Source organism: Dermacentor albipictus, chromosome 1 (genome assembly GCF_038994185.2).
Source record: "Dermacentor albipictus isolate Rhodes 1998 colony chromosome 1, USDA_Dalb.pri_finalv2, whole genome shotgun sequence".
NCBI lineage: Eukaryota > Metazoa > Arthropoda > Arachnida > Ixodida > Ixodidae > Dermacentor > Dermacentor albipictus.
In genome coordinates, this window is record NC_091821.1 from 397811047 (window position 1) to 397836897 (window position 25851).

Below are 25851 nucleotides of genomic sequence, written 5' to 3' on the forward strand. Positions count from 1 at the left end.
TAGCAGAACAGCCACGTACGGGCATAACAGCGATTCCGTACTTGCGCGGCGTTAAGAAACATCACACGTGCGTAATCAGAAAGGGTTATATTAAAGTTTTACAAACGATGCTCTCCACAGGCTTTACAGCGCTATTGACGACATTTGGCGTTCTTAAGCATTCCACCAACGTCACTATTCTTCTTAACTTTCTCAGCTCTGCGCGGTCTTCAAGAAACCTGGCAGGGGCGCAAGTTTTCGGGCTCCCACACATGTTCCAACGTACGCGTGCTCCTATAGTGTTCAAGCATGCCAGTCACGTGTAAATTCACGTCAAGTGCCACCCTCACCGTGGTGGGTATCCTACGAAGTGTTTTGATACTGCTCCCATCCATCACTTTAAAGTGAAATATCGTGCAGCACAAATTGGCTATAGTCTTTCGGCGTCCAGAAACAGTAACCTTACCGACAAGAAAAACACATTTATATATTGTGCTCTGACAGGTAAGCTGTGCGTAACTCCGCGACGCGGTAAAAGTTTAGCGGAAAGAATAAACTGCAGCTTCGTATTACTTTCGGACATTTTCGGACAATTTTTTCCACTCATATCGGGCTCTTCATCTAAATCTTCTTATATGCTTGAAATGGCAATAGTGCCGTGCCGTTACTATAAATCAGCAGCGCAAGACTATGTCCGGTACGGTATGTATAGGGCTGATAGAAAAAAAAATTGTTTTCATTAGGCTGAAGGGGTATTTTGCCTGCCTTTCATCACAGCCGCGCTGCACTATATTCGTCGATTTGTTTCCTTCTTAACACAACAACGGCACAGCTTTGACAAAGTATCCTATCGGCCTGAGCAATACCGCACGTAGGTGAAAACAGCGTGCGTAGGAAACCCGGGGTCATAAATCTTTCGAGATGCGGTACTTGTTCCTGGGATTCTCTACGTATGCCCCGCGCAAAGGGCAGGTGTCTTCATCCTCCATGCCTCATTTCTTGGCTGCCGTGCACAGGCGAAAGTATGATCTGCGTTGCACAAATTCCTTTTCTCTCCACGTCTCAAAACAATTTTTCAAGCGGAGCTGGCAGCTATACAGGAACCGTTCACAGACAGTATCCGCATTCTATATATAAGATCTTACCCGCGTCAAGATGGACAGATTGAAATCGAGTGGTATACTTTCGGCTCACAATTTACATAGAATGTTCAATAAATATAGACATTCCAGTTCAAAAAAGAAAAGAGGGAGAAAGCTTTCCACGGCACTTCTGAGCGTTATCCAGTTTTTCTTTCCGACGGAGACCAAAAGTTCTCCAGGCCTCAGGAATTCCTGCGGCCTTGCACTCATTTGCTGAAACAGTAGTTACTCCGTAGACTACTGCCAAGGTCCCCAAATATTTGCAAAGCTGCGGCAGTTGCGAGCAGACTCTAGGAGCTGTCTGCAACAACCACAATGTGTCGACAAAGACGCCTGCACAATGAGCAAGACACGACGAAAATGATGGCACGATGGAGACAGCGATGATCATGAAAATGTGAAGAGCTAACCACGTAGCAAACTCTTGAATGCAGCCGCTGCAAAAGGTCATAGTGCATTTGATTTTTTTATGCTCCCACGATCTCTCGTTTTCGCATTGATTATTCAAATTATCAGTAAGTCAAGTCTGTTTCCATCATCGCTGTCGCCGCAGACTGATGGCGTTGAGGCGCGTGGTGTAGTCGTCAGGATGGCCGAGTGGTCTAAGGCGCCAGACTTAAGCTCTGGTCCTCGAAGGAGGGCGTGGGTTCGAGCCCCACTTCTGACAAAAATGTTGTGCTTTGAATTTTTTTCTGACGCAGGCATGTCCCGGCTGTTCTCGGGGAATTTTTTTTTCAGGTCGTTAACCTGTGTTCTGTTATTTGAACTGATTCGTAACCTGATCGCATTCAGCTTTCCTTGCTGATAAAATTTGCCCAAACGTTTTTTTTCCTTTTTCTTTAGCTTTTCATTCCATACTCGCCAATGTTTGATGGTAGCAATTCATCTCCGCGTGCTTAGCAGCGCTGTAGGCCTCTCTCTTTCTTTTTAGGACTGCGCTGACAGCAGCTCCAGTCCTTTACAATTTTACAGCATCTGGCTCCAAATTTGGTTGTATATCGATACGGTTTTACGAGCGAAGAAAAAGAAATCAGCCTGTTAGTCGCTCTACCTGCCCGTTCATACCCGTCACGTTTGCAGCGTAGTTAATCTCGCTTCCCGCGTTTTTTTTTCTTTTTTTTGTGGGTGATGGGAATGTGGCAGGTGCACATGACACGCTCAGCTCTAAAGCATCTGTCGTAAAACAAGGCCGGCGTGCTTGAATGAGCGTAAGGTTATTCGATTTCTCTCCCAGGACGCCACCACTCTGTACAATAGCTTTTCACGAAAAATCCTCACAAGCAGTAAAACTATCGAGGCGTAGCTTTGCAGAGAGTGTTTATACATATAGTATAAATATCAGCGATATTGTTTGTGGCTGCCTGGTTAAGCTCACTAAATCTTTAATAAAGAAACACATTTACAGGGAACCCGGAGAGCTTTGGTGAGTACTCATAGGGTAGGCCTTCAAAGCTTTTTTGTGTAACTTTATTAAAAAAGCAACAGAACTGTACAAGAAAGCTCTTTGAAAAGACAACTCAAATGCTAGTAGCCGGTATAATATAGAATATTCACATCTTTTATCGGCAACTAACCAAACATAAGGTCCTCGCTAGAAAGCACACTAGAATAAATTTGAACAACCACCACGAGTACACGACTAAAGCTTTTGGTGCCCTACATGATTTTCCATTGTCTGACTGTCCAATCATGGGTGTGTTATTACCTTTATCCCAACCGGCATCGCCCAAGTTATCGTCTTCGTCTCAACTTATCAAAATATTTAAAAACGCATCTCCCGTTCGAATTAATGGGATTAATAGCAAAGAGCTACAAATGCTAATGGTTTATATAGTGTAATCTTATCTTTCATATTTCAGCAGTCCCTTACAACTGACAATGTTGCCCTCGACTGGCGTGTTAGTAAACTAATGCCAATCTGTATAAGTAAGGAGATCGTCTGTGGCCTGGGAATTATCCACAAACCTAAATTACTTACAACTTAATTACAAATCGCGGAGTACATTTTTTACTCTCATGTTGTCACCTTTCTCTCGCCTGCAAAATTATTTCACCAATATGAGCATGGTTTCGGAAAGGGACACTCCTGTGACACACAAGTGGCTCTTTTTCTGCGCGACCCGCATTCTTACCTCGATCACAATATCCCTATCATTGCTTTTTTTTCTCCTAGACTTCGAGAATGTATTCGATAACGTTCTTCACACATGCCTCTCACGTAACTTTTCCCACCTTAGCTTAAACCCAATGTTCTTAGTTGGATTCGAGGTTTTCTGTTCTACCGTCCGCAATTTGTTTTTTGTTAGTTCCCGCTCATCCACACTGTCCTCAGTAACTTTAGGCGTGCCGAAAGGACCCGACTTTGGATTTATACTTTTGCTTGTTTACATAAATGACCTTCCCTTTAGCGCCTCATCTAACAGCCGCCTTTTTCGCCGATGATTGTGCCATGTATGGAGTCACAAATGCGGGATCAATGCTGTTGGTGTGGAGAGACTGATAATTTGAAGGTGTCAACATCTGCGGGTTCTGACTGCATTTGATCAAAAATGCTGACGTGTACAAAATTCTATTCCCCGCTGATTATATCTAAACATTTTTCAACAGTCGTCACAAATGCAGGAACTGTCCTCGGATTGGAAAGTATGGAAAGTGGTTGCCGTGCATAAGTCAGGTGATGTACAGTGCTCACGGAATGAAATTGGACAAGAGGCATTTAGTAGAACCCTGCATGTATGCAAATACGCGAAAGCATCATGTCATGTCGCTAGGAATTTGGTCACCAAAGGTGACGAGGCTTCCGATGTAACTGTGCGCGCCAGAATTACGTTGATGTGACACAAACTGCAGCCGGTTGAAACGAAAGTATGCGCATTACTTAGCCCTAAATTGACGCGTTTCATTCCGTGAGCACTGTACATTCTCCCTATTACTACCGTCCCATTTCATTAACGTGCATTCTTGTCAAAATATTAGAGCACATAATGTACTCCCAGCTTATAGACTTCCTTTAGTTAAATAGTTTTGTTTTTAGTAATTCCCAACACGGATACCGAAAGACGTTTCCGTGCGAAGCACAATTGCCATCTTAATAATGCAGGCCTGGGATTTCAAACAGATTGTATATTTATTGATTTCGCAAAGGCTTTCTTTTTATACGGTATCGTATCGTTTTCTCATCGTTAAACTTAGTCAGCTTAACATAGACCCCACTTTCCTAGCACAAATAAAAGAATTTCTGTCAAATCGCACCCAGTACGTGGCAGGTAGCAACTTCTCTTCTTGCTCTACTGCAGTAACATCTGGTGTCCCGCTAGGGTCAGTTAAAGGTTCTTTGCTCTTCTATAATTTACATTAAGGACCTTTCTTCTTGCGTATCACCTTAAACTATCCGTTGTTCCCAGATGACTGTGCAATCTACCAAAAAAATTTCTAACAATACAAATTCTCTTAAACTTTAACGTGACCACATCAGTGTTTTTGATTGACGCAGAAGACGACTTATAACACTTAACCCAACGAAATCCATATGCACCTCTGGACGTTCTTTTACTCAAAGTATGCGTGCTTACTTCCTTAACAATCTTTACTTACTCCCTGCTGGCTGTTATAAATATCTCGGCATTCACATCGCGTCTAATCTGTCATGGGAAATTCATAAAAATAGGTGACTAGCAACGCGAACCGCATGCTTGGCTACCTGCGTCGAAATGTTTTCCACCGTACTATCTCTCGCTAAGTTAATGCTTTATAAAACTCTCCTACTCTCAAAACGCATGCGCCATATGGGATTCCTGACGAACATCTCTCATCTTTGCCCTCGAAGCAGCGCGTTTCATTCCATCTAACGACTCCAGTCATTATATCGAACGCTCATGAAAAAATAATAAAAACATGTAACTTACCGGATCTTTCCCTCCGCCCAAATGCTCCCGCCTGAATATTTTTCATAAAATCTACCTACACAATAAGTTTGAATGTGAACCTTTTTTTTCCACCGCCTTACTACCTATCAGCAAAAATTTTCAAGTAAGTTTGCATTGGTGTAGCACTAACATCTTTCTTTCATCCCAAGAGCAAGCACCGGTTGGAACCACCTTCCAACATATTCAGCTAACCATTCGCTCGGGTACTTGGACAATAATTTATTCCTGGCTCCTTCCTCAGTAAAGTTCCTGGCATATATACAACTCTCATTCACTCAAAACTCGAATACGCATGTGTGATCTTTGGTTCCCATCAAGCGAACCTAAATACCTAAACCGTGCGGCCCGATATATATATTCAAGGAGTATACAGTTTCTATTCTGGTACCTCTGGCTTGAAAACTCAGCTTCACCTACGTTCCCTTACGTCACGCCATAGAATAACTCTCTTTTTGCTTATCACGCAAATTTCTTTATTCACTGCAACCAAGTAACCAACGCATAATTCTAGCTCACCGCACCTGTAGTCAATGTATTTTACCTTGCGCATGCCCACGCCATTACCCTTCAGCCCTCTTTCTTTACTTCTTTATTTTTTTCTCTGCTAACATCTATAGATTGGAACGCACTTCATTTTGAAATCGCCATAATCACCGACCTCTCAAGTTTGAACACTGCCATAGAAATAAACTAAAAAAAGAAACACAAAGTGCAGATTGTCAGCTTTATCAACAACGTGGTTTGCAAGATACCGCTTTCGTATGGCAAGGTAAACGGTATATAGGTCAGGCGGGTCACTGCTTCAATGATCCCCTCCATGAGCAAGCAAATAATGTGAAAGATGCACGCGATGGTTAGCTGGCGCTTCATTTTTCAAGCTGCTTATGCGGGCCTTCTTTTGATGCTTGTGTCCGTAAGGATCGTAACCGGCTGACTCGCAAAATTATGGAAGCCCATGTTATTTTAGGGCTCGGTCCAGATTAAGTGAGTACTCCGTCAGCACGTCTGACTGATAAAGAGATTAACTTCCTAAAAAGGTGAACAGTTGCTGTCACGTGCTGTCGTTGAAATGCATATTAGCTACTGTTTTCACGAATAAAGTTTGTTGGAAGTTAGCGCTATGTCTTTCCTTGTATTCTTCTCGCGTACTTGCGCTATTCTAACATCCTTTACCATGGTATTCCAACAGGCCCCAATTGCAGCGCTTGTGGAAGGCTGCCAATAATAGCCTTTTGAACGTCGTTATTAGAAACAACAAATAAAACTTCAGCGTTCTAGAAGTTACACCTTGAGTGATATTACATGTGAACAAGCGTTAGTAATAACTCGGACGCAATATCTGTTTGGGGAGTGACGCGCGTGTAATGCGGTCCTGTGCAAAGGGTTATGGGCCAGAGACCACATTTTTTTAAAGGCACTGTCAACCAATTTTATTGATACCCATTTTATTTATTATTTGTGTGTGTTTGTGTGTGTGCAATGGGAAATATTACCAGTCAGAGTGTCTAATCATGTAACGCTAACGCGGAGAACGGCATGGAACATTTTTTATGGAAGCTTTTCGATCTGCTGTGTGGATGTAGTCGTTCACTGAAAGCATTCTGAAAGCGGTGATAGGTGAGCGCGATAGCGATTATACGCCGGCATTATTGGGAGGTGGACAAGTATGGCCTTAACTGTAACAAAGTATGATTTTCTTTATCATGTCGATGTTCCTACGATTCATGTTTTCCGAATTGTTGAATTATGTCTGCGATAATAGCTACGTGCTCTCGGGGTTTCATGTCCTATTGCTTCGGTATTTAACCAGTCAAAGTGAAGCCAATCGGATCGGAAAGGATACGATGCATTTACACGTGATACGGAGTTCAGCGTGTTGCCGTAGCCACGCGTGCGTTTTCGATTTTCGAAGCATAGCGTAATGCACGAGTGTCTAGTATTATACCAACTGAAATTTTAAGCAATAATGATGTACCTGATGACAATGGACTTGTGTACAATATTCTCACAGAAAACACCAGAAGTGCCAAGATTTCACCAACAGGCCTCGCCACTTACTTGTTTTTGAGGCTTTCTTTGGCAATTTAAAATTACAATTCCTACTCAAATGGTGAACAGCGTGCCGGATTCTATCAGTATAAATCATCGTCATTTCATTTCCTTCCATGCCTCACAACGCATTCTGGCCAGTTGTCAGTCCCTTTAAGTTTTGACTGCTTGCCCGGATGATGTCGTTTTGATCTCGCATCTTGTCCGGATGTTCTCGTTTGGGTGCCCGCATAACGGCTCTGGCTTTCGACTCAAGGTCACTTGAAGGTCGCCGACAACGGGAGCTAACAGCATTTCACGCCTTAGAAAAAGTGATCACGCTGAGGATTCGATTCCCTGCTCCACCGTCACTGCTACCGCTACTACTCCGTCGACGAGCGCGCCACCCTGGTGAGCCACCGTTGCATTGCGCCAGCGTTGCAACAGATGACACCGATTAATATCTTCGAGACATAATTTTGGCAGTGTGTATGTTTAGATAGGGAATATAATGTACAAAACATGAAATCTACTGCTGCTTTTACTTCTCTTGAAAGCTAATTGCAATGTTTTTTTTTTAATTCTTTGAGTAAACTATAGTCGGATACAACTTTAGAAAAAAGGGGGCGTTTACTCCTCCGAGGCGGGTGCACACAAGCATCCACCAATAGGCGCGCACTCTGGACCGACGTCATGTGCCGGACGGCCGGTGACTTCGCCGCTTCGGTCATCTGGGTGGGGCCTCCCCTTTTTTCTAAAGTTGTATCCGACTATAGTGCAGATTTGAGTGACGTTTGCGAAGTTTGTGTCAAGAGCTGCAGTTAGGTTGTGCTATTCTTGCTGACTCTTAGGGGTTCACTAAGGGCAGACGCTATTCTTCAAGTACACCTGTTGAGAGTTTGCATAGACCTGCTAAATGATTTGTTCTCCCTTCCTCATCCTGAAGTCTAATTTCACAAGGGCGCAAAATGCTGCAGAGATGTTGCATCCGTCGACGGATATTTTCCGGGAAATTAGCAGATACCTACTTTGACAAGAAGCAAGGAAAGTGATAGATTACTGATAAGATAAATTGGACCTAGAAGGTGCAACAGGCAATTGAATGTGCTTCACGAACTAAACAAACCCTCTGCAAAGGTTTTCGGCTGAGATAGTTGGCTTATTTTGATAAGACACTTTTTTTGCAAGACAAGAACAACTAATAAATCTGTTGTCTTCGTTCCGTCTGGTCCAAATATAAGTGTCGGTTGATTTCCACAAAGATATTAGCCAAGTAGATCGGCTGAGAACTATCGCACAGTGTCTCTCTGGTTGTCTGAGCTCATCTTATTGTAGTTTGCACATTCTGCAACAAATCTAAGTAGCAATCTGTCGACTTCCTTCTGTCTTGTCAGAATAAGCATTTGCTCGTTTGCTGAAAAGCGTAAGCCAACATATCCCAGCTGAGAACCACCGTCGACTGGCGTCCGCCACTGGAACCTGCCTTCGAGAGAGAGCACGAGCACCTCGGCGCGACGTACTCCTCAACGTCCTGCACGCCGCCCACTAATTGTCCTCCTGACCAATCAGCTTGCCCAATCACCATCATCCCAATCACCAACTTGCCCAATCAGCCACCCTGCTGTGGTCACAAAAAGTCGCGGAAAGTCATAAGCACAGGGGTATAGCGCACCGGACTGTCAGCTGTATCTGTGTGCTGCGTGCGCTTGCTGTTTTTGAGCAGACGCTTTTATTCTATTTCCAGTGACCTTGCTTGCATTTCAAATAGCTGCCTAAATTCTGGATTCCACCTTCTAAATTCCATGAAGTTCGGTAAAGAATCTTATCATTAGAAGAAATTGGATCGCGTAATTTTTGGTTATCCCCTCCTTTGCACTAATGTCGCCGGTAGGAACAGCGCGCTTCTTGTTGCCGTCCATTGCAGGGCAATCTTGACCACAGCCAGTTATAGCTCAGGCCGACCTCTCTGCCTTTCTGTAAACAAATCTCTCTCTCTTCTCTTTGACCAACAACACTTCATGTCTCATAATTCGTTTCTCTTGAAGTATTTCTTTCGAGCAGATACTTTAAATTGTGATTGCGCATAGCGGCGCCACTTTACACCTAGCGCTACGGCCGAGGCCAGATGCCCTCTTCCATTCAATTCAATTCAATTCAGTTCAATTCAAATAAGTTCATTTCTGCACTTCATACATCAGAAATGCAGGGAACAGGGACAAAAAGCTTGGTCCGCCGACAAACTTGACGGAATCCCTGTACTTGAACTTCATCTGGCGCTAGTGTTCTTGTACGTCAGCCGTAAACAGGGACTCTCATGTTTTTCTAATGTAAACGGCTAAAAATGTAGGAGACATTTTTCTCAACCTTTTGACTGCTGACATCTGTGACTATATGCATGTTCAGCTTAAAAAAAAAATTATAGCAATTGCGCGCGGGGGCGACTATCATCCAGAAAGCTCCATTAGCGATGTGGGCAAACTTCAAAATGAAAAAAATAATTGTGAATGCGATACTTGGAACCTGCTTGCATAAGGTAACACAGGTTGGCGAATCATATAGCTTACGAGTCTGCTGAAAACCACGCAGCAACGGAATCGTTACCACCTCGACAGTCTTTTAGACCATGGGTGCAATAAGAGAGCCCGCCGGATTTGTCAGGAGGGCGATTTGAAAAAACGCCCTCCTTTCTTTTAAGATCATGTGAGCCTAAATCTGGCGCCTCAGACCACTCGGCCACTCTGACAATCTTGTTTTTATGCGAGTATAGTATTCTTCGTCATCTCAGAAACGTCAAAAAACGTCTCGTTGTTGTCATGTGGTTATCGTCGTACCATGAACCTTCGTCATTCCATCCTAATCATGCGGTCGTCACTCAATCGTGATTTTGCCACCGTTGGCACTTCATCGTCGTCACTGCGTCGCCATACCATCAAGTCGTCGTCATTACTCAGCCATACCTTCGTCGCGATGCCGTCGTAGTCATTCCATCGTCCTCATGGCAGCTTCGCGATTCGGAGGTTGGAATGCGCAACATTTTGACGAGACACACAGAAGAGACACACACTACAGAGCGCTCTGTGCTGTGTGTCTCTTCTGTGTGTCTCGTCAAAATGTTGCGCATTCCAACCTCCAACATGCTATACCAACCCGCCCAGTCGTCAACCTTGGCAAGTTCGTGATTCGATTCTCATCATACCGTCGTCGTCACTTCGCTGTCATCTTGTCGTTGTCGTTATACTGTCACGTACACTTATTTATCTTTCCCGGTGACCGTCTTTCACCGGCTAACAAATGTTAAAGGTGATCGCCCAGCGCGAGGCGCACCTTTCTGTATCGGAAGTTTCTCGAGTGATGTCGCTCGTTCTTTCTGTGGCCTATGATGTCACCGATCCTTGTGTAATCAGGTTGCGTCCACGACGAGAATAGTCGTGTACGTTCTAGAACTTTCGCGAGCACCAGCGACTACGCTGGAAGCTTCAATGAGTCATGTATAAATAGCCGTCGAGTCTGATCTGCGCATCAAATTTTCGACTGCCCACGACTGTACTCGCCGCCGTCATTGTGCTAAATCTTAGTTGTTTTGCTGGGCACAGGTCCGCGCAAACGTTCGGCTGGTGCTACGCTCTTGTAACACAAGAAGGTGGAAGCCTGCTGCACATCTGGTAATACATGAAGCTATACAATCGAGGTTAGACTTCTTTGTAAGACATATTGGTAGCACGTTAAATTGTAGGATCGGGGCTAGACTTCTTGCAAGACATAAGGAGCCGCAATGGGAAGTACACGTATGGCACTACGGCGACCTGCTCACTAAGGCGCAGCGGCACGCGATTCTTCCACAAGGACATGCAGGCTCCTCCATCGCTCGCCGCCGACAACCGTCGCTCCGACTGTGACGTCAATGCGCAGAGTGCGCGTGCCCGCTTTTCTGCGCAACAACACCTGGTATGACAGTAATTACTTAACTTACAATTCGGCAGACACCTAAGACTTAACGTGTGGAAATGCGGAAGCATTATGCCGTTAGTAGACCTCGAAGCGTCGTCGACGCGCTCATTTTATACGCTGATGACGTGGCACCACCTCCTCCACACCGTCACGTGCGCATCTCAGTGACGCACGCACTAGTCAGCGAGATGGCTGTGACGTGACGTGTGCAATCAGGCACGCACTAGGCACATTTTTAGTAAGCCAGAACTGTGGAGCAGTCGTTGCTTCAGGGACGCATGCTCGTCTCGCACCCCGAAGGCCAGAGTCCATACCCACCCAGACAGAAATATGCCAAATTTATTGTCAATGCCGCTAACTTACTTCGTCTACAAGAACCAGTCTGAGAAGTGTGACGTCAATCAGAATAATGTTTGAAGTGTTTTTACTATTTGCGGCGTCGGCCATTTTTCGTCAGGGCGCAGTTTCGCCAAGGGCACCGCAACATCGACACATAAGGCTTTCGCCTTAATAAACAGGTGCTTTCGTGACTTGCGTTGTGTCGCAGTGATTGTCCATTGTCACTACAATGTGACAATACACTCGTCATCAACCCATTGTTGTCATGCCGCAAGGAGTGCTTGCGACAACGTCGGCCATTCAGATACGGAATCAACAGGCGTTCGCAAATACAACGGCCACCCAAATGCGACACAAAGTAAATGTTTAGAAATAGGCCGGGACGCGATGTTGAGCAACTCTACCGGCTGTGCATCAAAAGAATCCGAAAAGGGTGCAGAAAAACCCAAGCACGGTTTGGATTTTTGGCTGAGCCAAGCCCCTCGGGTATGATATGCATAAATCTGTCTGTTTGTCAAGGTGTCTTCACGTGGGAGGCCAAGTTCGAAAGTGAATGGTTAGTGCGTTCCAAACCAACACACATGTGAGATTTTCTAGATGAATAGCAGGTGTGAGCGTTCGTGTTGAGAGCGTCTGTGTGTGCATGCGTCAGGAAAAAAAAGTCCGCAAAACCCGCTCATTGTGATAGTCTGCGCATGTATACTGCTACCTGGCCTTTAGTAGGTCAGTTAAACCGCATGCTGTCCCAAGCACAAACTCGCAGATCGTTTCAATGAGTGCTTCGGATTTGTGCAGATCCAACGCACACGTTGGAATGTGCAACGCATATGTTCGCAGTAAAAAACGACTTGATACTTGATGGTTCAGGTAAAGATCCCGCCTTCCTCAGTGAAAGTAAACGACCATTTCTGATTTAACCGTTGCACAATTTTCAGACTATTCCTTGTCCATTTCTCCCCGTTTCCCGTCGTCACAAACCTCAATTATGCAACAATGTTCTTAAACCAGATAAACAACTTCATAACTTTTTAATCACAATTAGTCAGACCACGCGTCCCCACTGGGGCAGAGGAGCTTCCCTAAAGTTCTCCAACTGCAACTGTTAATCATTGCGTACTTACTGATCATAGCTATCTTTACGTACATGTAAATTTCCAACGCCCTTGGCAGCCTTTTCCTGTTAGGCCACATTTACTTGCTTTCTTTTGTCATTTATTCATTCCGGTAATTACTTGTAGAATGCCTCGATTTCATATTTCGTAGTATTCTTTCGAAGTATATGGCTAGGCTGCTCTGCATTGCAGATCTTAGCATCTCAGAAGTGAATTCTTGTTCTTCTTCCACAAGCTTGTCGGCACGGATTTGTGTCTCGTATTTCAACTTGTACTACATAAAATATTTGCTCATTATCTCTATTGCCTGAGATATTAAGACTCAATCGCGCGGTATATCGCACAGGCAACAGCTTACCGCTAAACGCCACAACCCAACTAAATCATTCGCTTCATTAAAACACCTAATTCTCATAGCGGATTTTTCGTATTTCACAAAGGTATTTTTTATTCAGAAGAAGCGATACCTTCTCTTCTGTCTGCTTTCAACGAAAGGTACTCTGCAGTCGTTGTGCAAATAAATGGTAAAAAGAATGCATGTATGCGAGAAAAAAGGCGTCCGAAGCGACAGCACTGCGCAATTCCAGTAAAATCGGCAGTGTCACCGTTTCGCGAAACCGGCTGCTCAGTTTTTCTTCCTGTGCGTTTTGTGGCGGACAGGCCACAACTCAGAGGCTATACGGCGCCTGGTGAAGTCCAGGTGGATGGTCACATCGTCGCCCTCGACGATGGCTACGTTCCTGGGTTGCCGAGGTGATCCATAAAGTCCAGAGCTGCTGCAAGACATTGTGTCGTCCATTGAAGGCAGCATCACGACTCGTCGCGTAGGTCTCTCGACCTGCGAATATTCGCGACTTGGCCCCCGGACAGTGGCTCGGCAATGACCCGCACCGAATCTGCGGCACCTTCCTGAGTGACCGTCGAAGCGTCTGCCGCACCATTTACATCCATGGACGTTATCTTCGATATAAGACCCTTCTCCTTGGTTAAGTCCATCGGAGCAAAGTCCATGACCCTTTTATCGGCACTCCTCGCATCTTTCGTGGGTCGCTGCTTCTGGTATTCCTTGCCAAAGCCTCTACCGTGGACGTGCACCTCTGCGGCGAGGGCTTCGTTAACATTTGTGTCGGCACTGTCGAGGGATTTCGCAAGTGGCGTGATCTCACCGTTTGACATCTGCACGAGGCCACCAGCCGGCACTCGACGCTCTACGCTGGTCGGTGACTTAGATGTGCGCTTCCTCCTATGCTTTTCCCGCCGCTGAGCGGCGTGGCGATGTGATGAAGTGACCTCCTTGCATGGCTGTACGAACGGTTTGCTGGGAGTTGAGCCTTGCGACGTAGCTTCGCGATAATTGTCTTCTCGGCGACCCTGCTCTTGGGGCAGCCCGACCGGCACCTCGGGCGGACTGAGCACCCCTGTAGAAATCCTGGAGTCGGGACCCATCGTCTGGCCACCTGACGAGCCGGCTTCAGTCATTAGCTGCAGGCTCATGGCGACGTCTCCGGTGCTTGACTTCGCAACCAGGCCCTCAGGTGCTCTTCGGCGACGTTGTCCAAAACCTAATTTACTGTGAGCGCCTGCCGCGATGCCCTCCACTGGCAGTTTGCTTGGTTCTTTCGGCCACTTGAGAACCCTGTGGGAGGCGAGGTTGTCACCCTTGCCGGGTTTTCCTTTCGGCAGAGGACGCGGTTGGGTGGGATCAGTCACCTCCTTGTTTTCCGTCATTATCAGCGCTGATTCTGTGCTCAGCGCGACTGCTGCCTCAGTGTCCGCGGTCTCATCACTGCGCCCCTTCAGCGCGACAGTGCTCATCTGGCGGTTCACGTCGTCGCCTGACCGGCCCTGCATATTCAACGCCCTGTCCAGCAGGTCGTCTTTCTTGTCAGGCCTTGCAATTGACCTGCGTTGTTTTCGCAGATTGCGAGACGCGCCCCTCAACTTCCGTCTCGCTCTCTGCTTTCTACTACGCGATCTGCTCTTGCTTTGTGACTTTCCTTTCCTGGAAACCCCTGCCTCTGCCCAAACAGCTGTCAGAACCTGGTCTGCTTCAGTAGGCTTCTGCTGACCTGCTACTGATGTTGGCATGCCGTCAATCATACATGTAGTGGCACTTGCGGAGCTTCTACCCGCCGACGAAAGGTGGGAAGCTATCGATGTACCAGAACGTGTCTCTGGGGACAGCTTCCACGTCTTTCTAGGCCTACTTTTCTCCTTTTGACTTGCCTTAGGCGCAAGTTCTGACGCTTCGGACTTGGCGTCTGTCATGTCTGTGGATGCAGACAGAGTCTTTTCTGCCACTAGCGCTCGCGAAATCCCCGATGATTTATCCGCGGCAAGCTCAGGCTTAACACGATCGCGGCCCTCGCGCTTGGGTGACCGCGAAGAAGATCTCGAAGGCCGCTTATAGTTCGTTTGGGTCATAGGCTTCGCCCGCTGTTGGGAATCTGACGCCGTGTCTGTGTCGGTCAGGTTGCGAACCTCTGGCGGTGCTGAAGTATTTCTCTTGCGGCCGCGAATGTCGCGCAGAGTTTGTAGGCTGTCGTTGTCTGGCGGGAGCTCGTCGGGAGCAAGGGCGCTATCGCTTCTTGAACGCGCGGAGTCCTTAGAGAGGCTGGCGGAAGACGTCGACGTTTCGTCCGAGATGGCAATTTTCACGTGCGAGTGCCCCGCGACGTGCTCCATGTCCGTCAAGGGCGTTCCCTCTCCTCCCAATTGTTTGCGAAGACTCTTCTTGCCTTTGTTGATGGACAACATGATGGAACGGTGTCGACTCCCTCGCTGGCGGTCGAGGCAGCTGCGCTGCTGCGACTTTTTTGCAGACCGACTGCGCTTTTTATCTTGGAGAAACTCCGCGCGCGTCTGCCGAATCTTCCTCATCCGTTCCTTCTGCCTGCGACGGCGCCTCATTTGGGTGTAGATGTCACCCTGGAAGGCCAGCTCGTTCTCCTCGGACGTACTGATCTCCATCGACGCGTTTCCCGGCCCACGGAAGGCCCGCGGCGTGGCCTCGCCTTCGGTGACCGTGCCGTCGTCGCCGTCGTCCTCGACCGGCAACGGCGGGGGGCCTTCCAGCTCACGAGTGTACGCGGCAAGAGCGCGCCGGCGTCGAATCGCGACATTGACGACGTTGCTGATAGACTGTGAGATTCTGCGTACCGTAGGACGGAACAGTCCGTTCATGGCGCCCGAGTCCCAGAGTTGGACCAGTACGATGCCGTACTTCTCGTAGAGAAGCGCCGGGTGCAGCGTCCAGGCCATGCCCGCCATGATTTCAGTGATTTATGCCTTCTTCTTCTTCTTCTGCTCGTGATGAGGGAACGTGTTGCGTGGAGATGAATACTGGGATAGCATAGAATAATGATGATATATTAAGTGTCACTTGCATCGCATTAGGTCATTTTGATGGTAATTACGAGAAAAAAAGAAACGGTTCCAAAGTTCGCGATGTAGAATTCACGCGACATTCTTAGGTTCACGTCTTCACGTTTAATTCATATAGGCATAACAGAGTGAGATGTCTAGGTTTGTGATGGACTGTTCCTTCTTTTTTTTTATGCGAGGGTAAATGCCTCAGGGCATATAGGGGTATAGAATGGGAGTGAATAAGGATGATTAATTAATTAAAAAAGGTTTGCGGATCTAATGAAGTCCAAGAGGGAGCGGCGATGTGGTCGCTGCGTCCACGCAGTGTAATCACTAGTATTATGCGACGAAAGTCCCGCTGCTCCGAGGTGCTGGAGCCTTGTCGGTTTCAATGCAGGGCAAATTCACAGCAGGTGGTGGATGTCGGCTTCAGCATTTCGCGACTTTTGTTGTTGTGGTTTTCGAGCCTTTGAGGCCGACTGCATGGGGCGGCAGCACTGCAACTAACCCCCTTTACAGTAGTGCAGGAGTGATGAAAAGAATGACGAGAGGGACTACACACACGGATAAAATAAATTCATTCATCACATTTACAGACAAAGCTACGCATTCTTGTTAGGCAAAGACAACAAACAACTTGTGCTGCTACTTGTCTGGATATCTGTGCAAGTTATTCCAACTCAGTGATTCACGCTGAAAAGGAAATAGAAATATTTGCGAGCAAAAAGTGCCATGCTGACGCTGTAGAGTTTATTGCAGAAGTCATGGCTTATTTAAAGGAAATGTGGTTATTAGATCGTCAACAGTAATTATCTCGAATGGTGCCCAAGTAAATTCCCTGCCATACATCCTACATTCTCTTCTCCACTCCAAGCACTCATTATCATCCCTGGCTGCGAAAACACACAGACAAAAAAAGAAAAACGAGTTGTCATCTTTACCCGTCCGACAGGTCGCGCTGCCATGCCTGCATGAGAAACAAAGTGGACGCCTTCACGTTTAGATTAGTGATTCGGTTCCCTCTGCAGGCTCTGCGGGCGCAGTGGTCATTCCCGTGAAATCCACGTGCATTGAATTCTAGACTTCTCATTTGAGGTCATCGATGGCTGCGGAAGTCGCCACCTTCCATGCTGTATTAGAGTTAACCATTTAGAAACTATCGCAGTCATGGTCCATGTTCTGAGACTACATTCTCCTATGTCACAGTTTCATCATGAAATTAATGAACAAGCGTCGCTGGCATAGGGCAATTTCATCACCACGCCATCAACAAAGCATAGAAGCACATAACATATCACTGGATACAGGCATATTGTGGCATTTGTGGTAATGGCCACCCGGATGAGGACGATCGACCTGCCCACGATGATATTCACTACATGGTGCTATCACTCTCGAAAACCCATGCAGCTACAAGAATTCGTTCATTAGCACGTGAGCTTACACGGGCACAATGGGACTGAACGGAATTTGCCAACAGTCGTACCCGTATCTTAGATGCGCGTCTATAGTAGGCCAGGATCGCGCAATCATGGAGACACATCATATCAGAAAGAAAAAAAAGTCCCTGTATGAGCGATACCTTGGTTGTTCTGCGTAGGAGAGAAAAGCAGCTTATAGAAGTGATTATGTTATCTATAGGCTTCTTGATATGATGCATTGGTTGGCTTGATGGGCAGTGCACTTGCGCGGTCCTGGTCTGCTGTGTACTTCAGTAGGCAAAGTCTTCAGAATTAAATTTAATTGCGAGTTAGCGCCTGTACTGTGCTTCTGTTTCTATCATCTGTCCCGTCGTGGAATTGCTCTTACCAGTATTCAGTTGTTAAGCATGAATCAGCTAGCCCAGCAACAAATTTTGTTGACATGTAAACCGAGTGACAGGCTTTGAGAATAAAAAGTGCGCTACGATGAGCTCATGCGCAAGCTTGTTCTCTCTCCCCCTTTCTTTTTTCGTTGTTTTGTTCTAGCTCGTGTTTATTTCTATCACGTTTAATTACCATTACCACAGCGCAGAGTAGCCAGCAGGTCTGCGCACTGGCTCATCTCTCTGTATTCCCTCTCTTCCTCTCCTCATGATCCTTTCTCATTCTTTCTCTTAAGTGTATACGCAGACTTATATAAAAACAGAGACGGAAGTATCCCCAACATTTGCTTGAAAATTCCTCAAACTCTTGACGATGAACAGAAGAGTACAAAGAGTGCACGAAAGGTTTGTCACCTTCACAAAATTCTTTGGGTGTGCTTTGTACACGCATTATTTAGGTCTAAGTTCTCTCCACAGCTGCTTGCTTTGAATTCGAGCAGCTGAAACAGCCGTCGCCGGCATCAAATATTTTTCTGCACGCAAAAAAAAACAACGATAGAAAAGGGAGCCTTTGCACGTCAAGAGCCACGCTAGCAAGCGTTGCTCTTTAAAAAATGAGAGCATGCAAAGCACCAAAGAGGAACAGCGCATTAACATATAGAGAGCAAGCCGATAGAACTTTGTATACGAGCCACGTTTTGCGGCAACAACAACTTTGTGCGATCCCCTCGGCGCGGCAGAAAAAGCCCCTTGCGGAATCTGGAAATGCCTCCTGTAGACGGGCCGGTGTAAAAAAAATAAATAAAAATAAAAACACGGAACGTCGATTCCCTAGTCCCGTTGGGCCGAAGCGAATCTCAATCTTGCGCACGCGACCAGACCTATAGCGAGAAGTGCGGTCGATGATGCATTTCAGGGGATCTTGCGGATAGAGATCGTTCGTTTATTCATTATTTTTATTGATTTTTCTTATATTGCTTTGCCGTTGCCTTGAAGCTGTTCGTCGCGCTGTAGCTCTCGGAACAAAACAACTCGCCCCGTCCGTGGCTCGCTTGTGTCCGTCTATCGCCACGTTTCCAATGCGGGTGAACGAAATTTGAACGTTCCTATTCAGGTTTTGTTTTGTGTAGCCCGAAAGGACATAAAAAAATTATCAAAGGCAGCTGCCGGAACTTATCGTCATTTCCATGCTACATGCACAATGCGCTGGAATCAATTGATCAAATTGTGTCTTTCGTGCTGGCGATTTTTCCCTTTGCGAAAAGAACTTTGGAAGATTACGGTTTATAAACTTGCATGGATATTGTGCAGCACGGTTGTGCTTGGGGCTACAGTCTTAGGAACGCCTGCCGAACCATTTCACACCGAAGCTGTCTATGGCTAGGATCTTAGGCAATAAAGTTAGTGCACTACCGGGCCGACCCGCGGCTGAGGTGAAGCAGGAGTTAAAGCACTCCCTATACGTGCGCCGATCCCGAAAATAGTGCAATACCGGGCCGACCCGCAGCAAAGTCACACTTCGCAATTAAGGGGCCCATATAAGCAGCTTCGCTGGTCATCCTTCTTCACACAGTGGAAGGGCACTGAGTTTTTTTATTAGCTCTTCGAAACAAAAATTACCCGGCTAATGTGCCCTTGTTCTACTTATTTTATAACAAATACGCGTGATTTAGGCTTACTTCATGAAATTTTAAATTTAGATGCAAGAAAAAGTAAATTTCGAATAGTAAGTTGAATATCAGGGAGATTCCGTTAACCACACTTCCTTTGCTATTGCTTAATTTTTTACTTTGTATTTCTTCGGGCCTTTTTTTTTGTGAGACGCACTGCTATATTACGCATTAGCTTTAGGTTGCTCGAACTATGATTAGTTTCTGCTAGAATTTTATTTTTAGTTTTGTTCACTTAATTCAACCAGAGCGTTGTCCTATCCCTCAAAGTGGGTTTCTGCCGTTGTTTTAACGAAATCAACCTCACCATCATCATCTTCTTCTTCTTTTCTTTCGCATTCGTATGCGTCGTCGCTCAAGTTAAAGAGAAGACAGCGCCAATACGATGAACTCACCAGATACGCGTGCATCTTATCCCGCTACGACAGCTGGGCAACCTCACGAAGGTCCCCACCTCACAAGGTCGACCTCAACCCCACAACGGAAAGGAAAGGGGGGGGGGGGAGCTGAAGTTGATGTTGCCGACTGGTAGAACTTCCGCGATTGACCTCAACCTCACGCGTCAGCTTGAGGCTGAGTTTTGAGGTGTGGTTGGGTTTTGAGGTCAATCTTTTCCGCAGCTGCTTGCGTGCACGTTGCTCGTCCTGAAGCAAGGAGTCCGCGGCATTGATTCCGCTTCCTCCTAGTCTATATTGTTGCATCTTTGGAAGTACGTCTCCGCGTAAGCATTAGGCTATGAACGACGGAAAGCTGAGCTAGTTGGTAAGGATTCATTATGCGAAAAAGGTGAGGCGTCCAGACAGGACACAAGAGAAGTGGAGAACACGAACGCCGTATATAGGCTATGTATCGAAATTTGGGTGCTGTCTTCTCGCGTGTGACATTACCTGGGGGACTCGGCGTTTCCGCATCGCGAGAATGTTCGCTATCTGACGGTTGCTTCCCATGGTTGATCGACCTCGGCTCATCGAGTTTTTCAAAACTTCGTAAATCTTCAGCTTTGCTCTTCAGGGTATGCTACATTCCAGTGCACTATCCACTGCGATTTGGGGCGGCCGGAGTCACAGCCTGTCAGGCTGTCGGCTTACGTACACCTCGAGTTCTGCGCTATAGCCATCGGTGCGTACACGTGCGTGTGCACGGCGTGTTCAACTTGCAAAAAAAAAAGAAACATCCTTCCCAGATTTGGTGTGATCTCACAATAGCTTGTCTGCTTTCTTTTTTTTTTCCTATTAAAAGCAGCATTTGGCATGGTATTTCCGGCTCGGCGCTGTAATACATTCAACCCCTGCGTCCGTATGCGCCTTGCGCGCGCTCGATCAGACGCTCCCTTTTGTGCAGACAGTTCATTTCTGCTGTCTCTCACGTCCTTAAGAAAATTTCTGGAGGCATTTGATGCCGTTCCAAAGAAATTAAGTATTCGCTGGGATGCATTATTGCTGTGTTCTGGCAGCAATCTAGCTAAATGTGACGTTGCTTGTAAAACGTATAGCGTTAGTTGCAGTAAGCGTCGGGTCAGCAGTGTTAAATGGTCAGGTATGATGCAAGCCGAACATGCTAAGAAGTCTAAAAAAAGTAAGCATGAAAGCATTTCGTGGCTGAGTGCCAGGTCCCAGGTCGGTCACCAACTAGTGCTCGCTCCACTCTCTTCTCTTGTTTTCTCTCTCTCTTTTTTTTCACCCCCTTTATTCCCTTATCTACGTGCAGGCTAGCAAGCCAGCAAGCGCTGACCTTCGACTTTCTTAATAAGACATACTAAGAATTTATTAAGCACGTTCGCGTTGACAACGTGGACAAGCAAGCGAACACACACAAGCTCTAGTACACTACTGTGTGTATCCACTCGCTCGCGCTGGTAGTCAATGCGCTTAAACAGTCTTAAATATAGCAAACCGAACGTGTGTCTGGTTATTCTCCCTGCGTTTCCCTTCAGAATCAGTATCAGGCTCAGATCATTCGTGTCTATCATGAGCTACAAAAAAAAAAATGTTTATAAAGAAGGAGGTCCCGTAGTTAGAAAGTGAACTGGGACCTCCTGTCCATAATGACTGAAAATATTTAACCGCAGCAGCAATGACAATACACGAAAATATAAAATCCTGTCGAATATGATGGTACGAATTGGGTGCATACAATGTGTGGCTATGAAGGAAATATTGAACATGAGAGGGAGAGAGAGAGAGAGAGAGAGAGAGAGAGAGAGAGAGAGAGAGAGAGAGATTTATTATTCGAAACAGTGTCCCGAGTGAGGCCCAGTATCACCCTAAGCTAGGAAGGCTCCTTAGTCCAGGAACCCTCTGGCTTCGACTGCCCACTTGGCCCTGGCGACAAGTTGTCTTTGGCCTTCCAGGTCCCCGAGGGTGAGCTTGGCCTCCCACGTTTCGAATAAGCGGTTTGCTTCTTGTGCTCGTTTGGCGTCCATTTCCGGTTTTACAATTGTACAATTTTCATTAACAGAAAAATGAAACATGAGAGGAAGAAAAACAGCAAGAATAATGAAGAAAGCGCGTAGAATTAGGCAATTATTCAGGGGTAGCTAATATGAAGCGTTTCAATTCAGTTTCAAATTTCCGAGCTTCCTGTAACTTTGGGGTAGAAGGTAGTGTATTCCCCATAGATAAGGCGGGAAATATGCGCTGACTGTTTGCCGTAGTTTGTCCGAACATTAAGTAAAATAAATTTCATGCTTTCTGCCAGTATTGTGTTGTTAGTATTCAGGAGAAATATCTTTTGTACAACAATTACTAGAACATTATAGCTTAAAACCCTGAAAATAAAAATGCCAAGGTTGTATTCACCAAACTCGGTGACGTTCAAAATGTTATAAATTTGCAGTAACTGGTACACGCTAGTGTCACATGAGAAGGACGTTATTATACGAATTGATGGATTTTTAATGGTTTTTTTAATGGTTTTTAATTACATTAGGAAGTTGTAAGATCTATCCCATGGCACAATGCTGTAGGTAATATGGGAATGAACAAAATCATACCTAAACGACATGCAAGTACAAAGCGAGTAGCATGAACGAGCTTCGATTAGAACGTGAATTCTGTATGCAATTTCCCCTTTTATGTTAGCTGCGTGAAGGTGAAATTCAAGCTGACAATTAAATTCTACAAAAAGATAGTTACATTGATCAAATTGCTGAAATCGAATGACAATTGATGGAAATTTTGTGAATGCGCTCGGCCGATCGTTGACGTGAAGGTAAAACATGACAAATTTGGTCTTGTTATGAATAATTTCTAAGCATGTTAAAGAACCCCAGATCATAAAAATTAATCCCGACTTCCCTCACTACGGTGTGCCTCATAACGAGATCGTTGTTTTGGAACGTAAAACCCCACAATTTAATTTTAATTTTAATAACGTGTAACTTGTCATGCTCACACCATGCCGATGTTTTCACAAGGTCTTCGTTTAGCGTATCTGTTACTTACTGTTACTGTTATCTGTTACTTATTAAGCACTTGTTAGAGTTGATGCAATGGCCATATATGCTTCTTTATCTTTCACCCAGGCAGCATCAACTAAGGAAAGGTGCAAGACACTATCACTATTTTTACCAAGGACCCCATGGTGGCGGAACAAGCGGCAATTGATTAATTCATCAGGAGTAATAAGTGGGCCTGCATTTACAGTTATTCGAAATCCGCTATAAAGTGTTTTGATAAAGGCTACGTAGCTGGAGTTGCCGCTAAACTTTTTGAAAACATTGGGATTATGAGAACTGAAATCCGATGGTTTCCTGCGCATACGGGGAAAGTGGACGAGATTCGAGTAAACCTCAATGAGGTTGCTCATGACTTGGCACGTAGACTTGCTAACTGTGAAAGTCACAACTGAGCCGCTCACCATCAAGCCATGGAATCTAGAGATCACTTATTAACTTACAATGACATAACCAAACATAACAATTTAGGACGCAGGTAATTCCCATTGCCGCATTCAAAACTGAACAGGGCGCAGGCAGTCTCACTTCGCTTATTGCAAACATGTACATATCCCACGCCATACCACATTAATAAGATATATCCAGAGAGGGAGCTTAAGATGGAATGCAACGATTGTAATGGCATAATTGGAATCAGTCATATGCTGGCGGGGTGTCCCGCGACTTTCCCCGACCTCACTGAAGAGCGGACACAGTGAGAAAAAAAGGATTCAAAAGCCATTGTTTCAAGACCAGCTAAGGGCCGTCCAGAGTGGCCAAGATGTCGCTGAAGGGCTTGGCCTGACAGTGCCAACTTGGGAGCGGCCCGCCTTGCCTTAAAAGTCGAGCCTCCGGACTTCATTACGATGAAACGTGTGTGATAAACACACACAAACACACACAAACACACACACACACACACACACACACAAACACACGCACGCACGCACACACACACACACACGCACGCACGCACGCACGCACGCACACACGCGCACACACACACACGCACACACACACACACACACACACACCCTTGTTAGAGTTAAACATAGTAGTCTCGTCAGCATATATGCATTTCGATGATGCGGTATGCTTTTCAATACCTGTAAATACTCGGAGCCTTGTCTGTGTGTTTCTAAAAGCTAAGCTCCAAGACAAAAAACAGAAAAAGAATTACGATAGATTTGAACTGACGTCTGAAGCAGGGATTCGTGTCAATTTCATCTCTCGTCCCAGACGTTGGCTGAAAGTTCGCTTTCCCCGCTAACATCGACATTGTCAATGATTCGCAGTTCGCTTCCTCGTTTGCTACGCAACGCACTGCAGTTCCCTCAAAAATGATTTACTGCTGCAAGCCAGACCATGATAGGATTTTTATTTTTCCTATAGTTTGTGTTTCAGCCGACAGTCTGGGTATCCACATTCCCTTCCTTCCCTCCTAATCCCCATCAGCGGCCTAGAGCCGTCCCCTTCCTTAAAATAAAGGCTTTATTCATTCATTCATTTTTCCTATAGCCGTAATATTTTATATCTAATAACATCGATTTGCATTGAATACGCATGGAGAACGAGCTTTTCAGTCTAAATTAAGCTGTACGTCTTCGATTTCGTAATGTATTGTTGGATCCACCAGCCGTCATACGCAGGGTATTCAAGGTTAACCTAACAGTAATAAAAGGAGATTCAAGCTAAGCAAAATCTTCTTGCACAAGCGGTTTATGTGTTTTGGCGGACCACAATTTTCCGGAAAGGTTAGTTGTTCCATGTTGATATAGAGCATAATTAACAAAGCCTTCTTAGTTACCTCTTTTTCTGTAATCGCAATTTTAGCGTACGTTTATGCTTGAAACGTTACAACTACAGAAATAACTGTTATCAAAAAACAAAACTGCACTTTCGAACACACTCATTAGTGAAATTGGAACTTGACAGAATACTTATAGGCCGTATATAAGGCAAACATTCCACAGGAAAACGAGAAGTTAGCGCAGGCTTCTAGTCACGACTTAGTTCTAGTCAGGAACGTGCCTTCTGGCGCAAGGCAAACGTGCCCGGGGACCATAAAGCATTGCCCGAAGAATACCGGAGAACGTTGCTCTCATCGCCACACGCCTTTTCACTGACGAGAGCCTCCTGGCGCTCGGAATGGCTCTCCGTTGTGGGGATCGCAGCCTCTTCTCCGAAAAAGAACAGCACGAAGAGGGACGACACGAAGAACTGGAAGCAGAGGGCGATCGTAGGGACACGAATCAACGTACCTAACCCTGCTAAACATTATTGAATTGCTTTGGTTCCTTTACTTGTTGACGAATGCCTCAGCCCCGCCTTATGGTGCATAGCGCGGTCGCCGCGTAGTGGTGTCACGTCCTACCGAAAGAAGAGGGACAAGTGCGCACTCCTGCGGCGACTTCTGGCATAAACAGCGTGCCAGGAGCAACTTGCTCGCTATCACTCAGCGACACGGGCACGACTGCGGTGCTGCTTTTTTTTTTGTTTTTTTACAAAACGACAGGCCTGTCGGTACATGTCTGCGCAGCAAGTCCCGGCTCTTGAGCAAGCGCTTTCGTGCGGCGACGGAAGCGCCGCCTTACGACTGCCCGAAGCCGTCTGACGCCCCCGCGCGGTAGTGAGCATGACCTGACCCGGCCGTCTGTCCGTGTGTCGCATTACTACATTTAGATGGAGCAGGCGTCGCCGACGCACATTCTCTGAAGAGGCTGCATTCTATACATTGCAACACTCGCGCTGAATAGCAAACGCCGCGGAAATGGCTGATGTTCTTATTTTTACAGCTGCCACCGCAATTTTAACGGTGTGCGGAGAACTGCGTACAATACGGGTTGTGTGCCCAGCTCTCGCAACGATAACATCATTGTGGAACCCAATTTGATAGCTTCATTTGGCGATAATCTTCATTTGGCTTGAAATCATATATGGATTGTCTGATTATAGTACAAGTGTGCGAAGTATGAACACACACACTCGCACACGCACGCACGCACACGCACGCACACACACACAAAGAAACGACGTTAATTGCCATCCAGGCTCTGTCTACTCGTAATAAACTTTGTTTTCCGCTGGACACACGACGTGTT

The 25851-nt window shown here is 46.0% G+C and overlaps 2 protein-coding genes and 1 non-coding gene across 4 annotated transcripts in view; 2 read left to right on the forward strand and 1 right to left on the reverse strand.

Moving 5' to 3' along the window:
• Positions 1 to 25851, forward strand: part of LOC135921307 (gonadotropin-releasing hormone receptor-like) — a 163782-nt gene that overhangs the window by 10400 nt on the left and 127531 nt on the right. The gene's annotated exons all lie outside the window — the stretch shown is intronic.
• TRNAL-UAA (transfer RNA leucine (anticodon UAA)) lies at positions 1705 to 1788 on the forward strand. Its single transcript has one exon. It is a non-coding gene; the product is annotated as a tRNA-Leu (tRNA).
• Positions 13285 to 15744, reverse strand: LOC139054177 (serine-rich adhesin for platelets-like). Its single transcript, XM_070530836.1, has one exon. The coding sequence runs from the start codon at positions 15742 to 15744 to the stop codon at positions 13285 to 13287; it is 2460 nt and encodes an 819-aa protein (XP_070386937.1).